The sequence below is a fragment of the Mirounga leonina genome, unplaced genomic scaffold, assembly GCF_011800145.1.
Source record: "Mirounga leonina isolate KUSES-001 unplaced genomic scaffold, KU_Mleo_1.0 Mir_125, whole genome shotgun sequence".
Lineage (NCBI taxonomy): Eukaryota > Metazoa > Chordata > Mammalia > Carnivora > Phocidae > Mirounga > Mirounga leonina.
In genome coordinates this window covers 30,720,087-30,728,141 of record NW_023270305.1, presented here as the reverse complement: position 1 = coordinate 30,728,141, position 8,055 = coordinate 30,720,087, and the positions used below count along the sequence as shown (strand labels likewise).

Sequence of the window (8,055 nt, the reverse complement as noted above, 5' to 3'; positions counted from 1 at the left end):
TTTTAATTAAATTCTAATATTTTGTTTTAAAAAATGAAAAATCCAGGACACATGCTAAAAGGGCTAAGACATCAAGTTAACGAGGACCATGGTCACCCCGGACCTCAGGCGTATGGCAGCAGAATGCAGACGTGGTGTCTGTCCTGTTGCTCAGGGCAACATCTCAAGTGATAATTTCAATCAGAAATCTTTGGTCAAATGAGATCGAGTTCATTCCTACCCCCTAGACGCTATGTCTGCCTATGGACAATGGCACCTTCGTCTGTCAGGACCACAACAGATCTTCCAGCACCAGTTCTGGAACCAGACTGCCTGGACCCGATCCTGGCTCCACACCTTACCATCTGTGTGACCTTGGGGGAGACACCTGACATCCTGGAGTTACACTGCCCTCACACAGAAGATGAGGGGTAGTAACCATACCTATCTCCCAAGGTTGTTGTGAGGATTAAATGACCTAATACACGTCGAGTGTCTGTCTGAAATAGCGCTCGGCACCCAGGGCTTGCTTCGGCAGTTTCGCCGCTGTGAGTATCTACCATGGCCCAACATGCAGCCTAAGCAGAGGTGATGTGTGAGCCAGATACAGCTCAGAGGATTTGTGGTATGTCCTAGTGCAGGATTTAAAAAAACTTTAATTAGTGGCAAAAAAAAAAAAAAATGCAAATGGAGGTTTCCTATAAAAATCCAGGTATCTGACTTTTCTAGAAAAATCAGGATGCTGCCAGGCAGGAAATTAACTAAACGGCCCATAGCAGCCTTTAGCTGGTCAGTCCCGGCCACTCCCTTACCTGCTTCAATGGTCAACCGCTGCCTTTTTCCTATCCGATAAACTTCTTTCTTTCGTTTTTTTGGCTGGCCCTTGGACACATCTGAGCTCAGAACCCTGCTGTACAGTGACGGACAAAACAGACATGGTATGGTCCCTGCCCTCACAGGGCTCACAGGCACTGTCCCGAACAGAGCGAGGTGGCGTTCTCTCCAGAGAAACCTGTAAAAGCTTGCGGGACTGTAGGAAGAGTCATCTACTCTTCCCATCGGGCCACAGGAGCACCTGGGACTCCGGAGGAATGCAGAATGCCACCTGCTGCCCCAGACCTAGGGCCTGGAAATCTGCATTTCACAAGACCTCAGGTGTGCATATTCAAGTCCGAGGGGCGGCTGTCCTAGACCTCGGAGCCCTCGCGGGGGTAGATGAGGCTGTTGACCATGCTGAAGTTGTAGAAGGAGCTGCCGAACGGGCTGCTCTGACCCCCTCCGGTGCTGGCGGGGAAGGGGCTGTAGTAGGAAGACCTCTGGCTGCTGCTGTTGCTGGCGCCGTGACTCAGCGGCAAGCTGTCCGGCGGGGCTTCGGGGATGGAGCTGGCGGGGAATGTGCTGCTGGAGGCCAGGGGCGCCCCCTGGATCGCTAGGTGGCGGCCGCCGGGGACAGCCCACGGGGCGCTCCCGCTGCTGCTGACACTCAGGGTGCTCAGGCTGCTGAAGAAGGTGTTGAGGCAAGGGGCAGAGGTGAGCAGGGATCCTCCCGGGGACGAGGCAGTACTCTTGGTGCCCTCGGGAGGCTCTGGGGACTGCGGCGGCCTTAGCAACGCGGAGGGGCTGTCCCCTTCGGGCTTGCCGCCCACGCCCGACCCCAATCCGGAGGCGAGCCCTTCTTCCGATTTTGTGGTCCCTGCAGCCACCGCGGAGGGGCCGCTGGCTTCGGAGCGGCGCTTCCGCTTCCGACGGAAGTTCCCGTTGTCAAACATTTTCTCACAGTTTGGATCCAGGGTCCAGTAATTCCCTTTCCCTATGGAGAGGAGAAAGACACACAAGTTAGAGAAGGCCCTAGTTCACGCCTGTGTAGTCAGCTTCAGTTCTGGAACGAGGAGCACAGACGCTCTCGTTAAATGCTGACCAGGATGCTCTGTCCACTCGACGGTTTTTTAAGTTTATCCTCTTGGGGAGATTTTAGTCCTCACCTTCAAGGAGAAATCTGGAACAAAGATGTTCTGGCCATTTCCACGCCCCCCCCCCCCCCCCCCCCCCCCCCGCAGCGTCTGCTACCTAAATCTTAAGACTTACTTCTAGGCCCAAGACACTTTTAATTACCCAACACCCTCCCCTCCAGACCCATATGCTGTGCCCTTGCAAAATCCTGGCGCTGCTTAAATGTGAACCTCCATTTCTTTATTTACAGAAGTAGGCATAAGAATAATACCCATTTCACAGATGGACTGCGAGGGTTAAACGGGGTCTCCGCACAGTAGCTGGCACACCGTAAGCAGTGAAAAGTCACTATCCGTTATCATTATTACTTGCTGAAAGGGTACAATATTTGCCCCTAAAACAAAACAAAACAAAACAAACACCACTCCACTGGAGAAGGCAACCTCAAATACCCAATCATTTGTCTTACTAAACAAGAATTACAGAAGTTATTATTGAGCAATCAATTCTTTTAACAACATCTTGTTAAATAACATTGTTCAGGGTACAGGAAGCTCCTGGAGTCTACCTCCCCTCATCACCTTGAGCAGGGGATGCCCTGCATCTCTGGCCATCTTTTCCTGCCCCCTGCAGATCTCAGACCAGAGCCTCAGGTAATGCATGCACTGCCAGTCTTCTGCTTAAACAATTTCCCTCACTACTTAGCACAATGGAGGTAAAAAAGACCTATCATTTTCTCTCAATAGCTTTCATCACTTCTGGTAAATAGAAACCTTCGACGTGTGAAAGCACTGGTAAGCACTCATCTTGTAGGGTGCTTTACACGGACAACTTCAGTTGCTCCTCACAGCTCTGTGAAGACAGGCAATTATTAGTGCCTCCATTTTTCAGATGGGGAAACTTGAGGAGCAGGTTGGTTAGTAACCTGCAGTATTCCCAGTTAGCAATAGGAGAGCCGGGATTTAAGCAGGCTGGCTCTAGACTCAGCATTCTTACCTAACCATTGGGTTCGGCTGCTTGCACAAACTAGCACACACCCCTCCAAACCCATTATCTTCATTAACACATTTTTTGCAAATAGTTGCCAAAAAAATTCTTATTCATACAACTACCAGCTAAATGATAGTACCTGCACCTGTAAGGATATTTATATTGTGCCCCTTAGTACCAAATGCTTTGACAAGACACTAGCTAAAGACTTTTTAGGAAGTCCAAAAGAACATACATGACAATTAACATGATAATCTCAGGTGGTTTAGAGGCCAAATCGGGAAGCTTCATCTTCTAGAACTGTATGCCCTGTCCAATGCAGTAACCACTTGCCACACGTGGCTGTGGGCACTTGAGAAGTGGGTAGTCCAAAATGCCATGTGGAATCAAACACACACAGGGTCTGAAGACTTAATACCAAAAAAGTAAATAAATAAAAAAGTATCTCAGTAATAATTTTTATATTTGCTTTATGTTGAAACAATATTTTGGGTTACTTAAAATATTAAAAATAATTTCATCAGTTTCTTTTTACCTTCTTTAATGTGGCTACTAGAAAATTTGCTATCACCGGTGATTTATACCGTATTTCTATTGGAAAGCACCACTCTAGAATACGTTCCGGGGGGGAACACTCCAGAGCATTTTACACAAACTCCTGGATCTCTGTAGCATGCAAATGAAACCATTTCTTCTCTTTTGCCCATCACACCTCTGTCCCCACCTCCCTGGTTCCAAGAGCCTTCTGAAAACCTCAAGTATAAACGTGTTTCTCTCCTTTTTGAGCTTTTCGTCGCCCCCTTTTCCTCAGGTAGAGGAAAACTACTCACAACACCCCACTGTAACCCAGTCCTCCTCACCCCGAGGGCTTAGATCAGAACGCAGCAATTCTGGGGTTTTCATTTTTACATTTCTAAATAGTTAAGGCACCAAAACCACGATTTGCAGGAGCCGGCTAAAGCTCTCTCATTCCTCTGGCCCTGTCTCATGATGCCCGTGCCACACTCCTCAATCATCTCTCTCCAGGTAGGCGCTTGTTTCATGAAGGAGACCGTGAGTCTTAGGAACCTGGCGCAGGAAGTGCATCCAGGGACAGCTCGAACGGCCTCGGTCTCTCATCACCTCTTCCGTGAAATGTGATGGGATTCTCAGCTCACTTGAATCCCTTTATAGTCGTCCCTTATCTGAGATCCCACGCGTGTACTTATTCCTAATCTATCTCCCTGTGCCTTGAACCCTCCCTCCAATCCGCATGATGACTACCACCCAGGGGTGGCGTCCCGTTTGAAGATACGGTCTTTTTCCTTTTTCTCTAACTGGCCAGGCTGTGCGCGCGCGCGCGCGCGTGTGGGTGGGTGGGTGCAGGTGTGCGTGTGGGTGGGTGGGTGTTAAGGGGCGAGCTCCACCCTCACCTGCTCCCCGCTCTGAGGATCCTCGGATAGTTCTCTTTGTCCTCGGGCTTGCCCTCACCCCAGCCAGACGAGGTCCGAGGTTCGCGTGGTTGTTCCCCACCCGGCTCCCATCCGCAGTTAGAGAAGACTCCGCGCGCAGCTCCAAGCCAGCCCCACCCCGGCGGGGCCCCTGCCCGGGCGCCGCTCCCCCACCCTCCCCGGCCGGGAAGCACCTGTCCGGCGCCCTCACCTGGGTCGTCCTCGTCGCGGGGCACCTTCTTGAAGCAGTCGTTGAGCGACAGGTTGTGGCGGATGGAGTTCTGCCAGCCGGCCTTGCTGCGCTGGTAGAAGGGGAAGCTGTCGGCCACGAACTGGTAGATGTGACTGAGCGTGAGCTTGCGCTCGGGCGCGCTCTGAATGGCCATGGCGATGAGCGCCGAGTAAGAGTAGGGCGGCCGCACCATCTTCATCAGGTCCTCGCGGCTGGCCATGGACAGCCAGCCCAGCTCGCCCGGCGCGGCGGGCCCCGCGGGCGAGGCGGGCGCTGCGGGCGCGGGCTGCGCGAAGGCCCGCTGCGCGCAGCCGAAGGTGCCGGCGGCGGGGGGCGCCTGCAGGAAGGGCCCGGCGGCGCCCCCGGGGGGCGGTGGCGGCGGCGGGGCGCCCAGGTACGCGGCGGCGGCGGGAGGGCCGCCCACGCCCGGCCCATTGAGCCACAGGTAGGGATTGGCGGCGGCGGCGGGCGGCGCGGCGTAGTCTGCCAGCCCGTAGGGCGCCCTGGCGGCCGGGGGGGCGCCCGGGGCGGCGGCGGCGGCGGCGGGCGGGGGCAGGCCGGGCTGCGAGTACACGCCGAAGTTGTCGCCGCAGTAGAGAGCCATGTCGGGGGCCGTCGGCGGGTGCGGCGCGGCAGCCGCGGCGAGGGGCGAGCGGGGCTGGTCTCGCCGCTCGGGCGAGAGCATCCCTTTGGGGGCCCACCCCGCGGCCCCGCCTCGGCCCTCGCTGGGCTACCGGTGCTCGGGCAGGGGATCGGCGACGGCGCGCGGAACGCCTGCGATTCGGCTTCTTATAACCGTCTGCGGCGCGGCTCCTCCCGGCCGGCCCGGGGCTGGGCGGCGGCCCGCGGGCCCGGGCTCTCCACGCCCCCGCCACGCCCCACCTGCCCGCGCCACCCGGCGGAGCGCGCCCCAGCCCTCGCGCCGCCCGCCCCGCCCCGCCCCGCCCCGCCCCGCCCCCCTAACCCCCCCGCCCGGCGCCCCCCGGAGCCCCCCGACGCCCCTCCTCGGCCGGGCCGGAGCCCGGCGGCGCGGGCGGGAGGCCGGCGCAGGCCGGCGCCTCCAGGTTGAAGTCTAAAAGCACCTCATTCCCAGCCGACGCGGTCTTAGCCCGGGAAGAGAAATAAAAACAACGAATATTGAAACCGAGAGAAGATAACCCAAACACTACAACTGTTTTCTAAAAAGTCCCCAAGATGAGTTTGGGTGGCCGCTCAGACCACCTGCCTAACCCCCTGGGGTTTCCTCCCTCAAGCTTCGGCACCTTTTGTCATTGAGTTACTGGATTCACGGCCAGTCTCAATACATCGGCTTCTAGCCGAAAATAATAGACGCGGTGAACAACTCTTTGGGGGTATACGGTAGATTTTATTACCGGGCATCCTTGGAGTGTCCCCTTCTCCCTAGGGGATTCTGTGATGGGAGGGACTGAAATCGGTTTTTAATTTTTCTAACCGTGTCTCTAAACACATAACTATATGTTCGTTCACATTCGGGAAGTATTTGTTCATTTTAAGTCCGGTTTGTGTAGTCTTTTGGTGTGATTTGTTTTCTTCAAAAACAGAAGGGTGTGTGTTTTCAGAGACATTTAAATAAGTGGGTTCGGAATTAGCATTTTAAAGCCAACTGTAATTTAAACTGTGCCAGAAGCGCTCATTTACAAAAATGGTCTCAACGAATTACGGCATAGGACTTGCTTTCTACTTCTCTAAGTTTTGAAACGCGGTTCCTGCCTGGAAAAACAAGCGAAACAGGTAAAATACTGTGGCGATCCCGCGTGCCCCGCAGTCATTAATCGCTCCGAACAACAGTAAGAAAATTGTTTCCTTTACAATTAAAATTATTCCTAAGTATGTTCTTAACAGGTGACAAGTCTGAGATTCTCACTTAAGAGAGAGGGGAGGGAAGAAAGCGCTTTTCTGTTTGCCAATTGCAGACGGACAGTTGAGAATATTTAATAATTCGGGAATCCACCCCCCTCCACCCCGCATTTATTTCATGATGTAAAGTTAGTTATGTATTTTACAGAAAACTATCATCATCTGTTATCTCGCTTCTTAAAAAATGACATCCAGGGTTATTTGACTAGTAAATCGTGATACCGAAAATGCAAACCACAACTCAAAAGTAACTATTTTTCTCATCTTTTCTGGAAGCAGAAAAGAATTATTCTCACCTCAAAATTTAGTGCCCTGTTTCTTTCAATCTCTTGGCAAACGCTATAGAATGGAATAGTGTTTAATTGTATTTTGATTTAAGGATATAATTTTTTCTTAATGTAGATAAGCACAGTGTTGTGTGGTTTTTTTTTTTTTTTCCTTCCCAAATAGTCTCAGAGTTGTTTTGTGACTTCTCTTGGGATGTTAATAAAGATGACAAGTATAACCCAGGAAATTTGAAAGTAATTTTTGAATTAGTTAAAATGCCCCAATTTAATGTTTGTTCTTAAGTTTAAAGGTCTAAACAAAAGAAAGTCCAAAATAAAAACTAGGAACCAAGATAGCAGTAAATTAGAAAACTTTTGAAGCCATCTCCCCTTTTGTAATTGATGTCCTTACACCTATCATACCTTCCCTTATTTTTTAACAAATTGCTTACGTCTACATACTTGGCAGTTTTGCAGGGTTGTTGTTGTTGTTGTTGAATTCTTAGCCCAATAGCTCCAAATTATTCTGCGTAAGAGGCCATGATTGCAGATTATTTCTTCCTTTGATTAAAGGTCCTGCCTACTAGTGATATTTTGTTCCTTTACTATGTATTCTCTTTTGCGGACTTTAGTTTTACTTAAAAATGACAGAGCCACCTAGCGGCTCTTTGCCTCTGTTACAGCAGACATCTGGCAGGGATCTGTAAGGTGGACACCCCCTCTAGGGGTTTGGAAGTTTTACTTTTCTGTTTTCAATCACATCTTAATTAGATAAGTTTAAAACTATTATTGGTCATGGCCTGGGTTTTTTTAACGTCAAAGTTAAAATAATTTTTAATCCCTATTTTTTTTTAAAGATTTATTTGAGAGAGCGTGGGGGAGGGGCAGAGAGAGAGGGAGCATCTCAAGCAGATACCTGCTGAGCCCGAGTCCCACTCGACTCGGGGCTCAGTCCCATGACCCATGAGATCATGACCTGAGCCGAAACCAGGAGTGGGAGGCTTAACCGACTGAGCCACCCCGGTGCCGCAATACCTTTTTTTTTTTTTTTAATTAAATTTTAAAAGCATTCCGTGCCCTTAAAAAAAAATCAACAGGATAAAAAATGTGCTTGAGGGCGCCTGGGTAGCTCAGTCATTAAACGTCTGCCTTCGGCTCAGGTCATGATCCCAGGGTCCTGGGATCAAGCCCCGCATCGGGCTCCCTGCTCTGCGGAAGCCTGCTTCTCCCTCTCCCACTCCCCCTGCTTGTGTTCCCTCTCTCGCTGTGTCTCTCTCTGTCAAATAAATAAATAAATAAATAAATAAATAAATAAATAAATAAATAAATA

General features: G+C 51.2%; 1 protein-coding gene across 1 annotated transcript; it reads right to left on the bottom strand.

Moving 5' to 3' along the window:
* Positions 1-1,166: 1,166 nt before the first annotated feature.
* FOXI3 (forkhead box I3) lies at positions 1,167-5,185 on the bottom strand. The gene is made up of 2 exons (XM_035000468.1): positions 4,561-5,185; positions 1,167-1,789 (listed from the first exon to the last, which is right to left on the bottom strand). The coding sequence occupies exons 1-2, from the start codon at positions 5,183-5,185 to the stop codon at positions 1,167-1,169; spliced, it is 1,248 nt and encodes a 415-aa protein (XP_034856359.1).
* Positions 5,186-8,055: the final 2,870 nt, after the last annotated feature.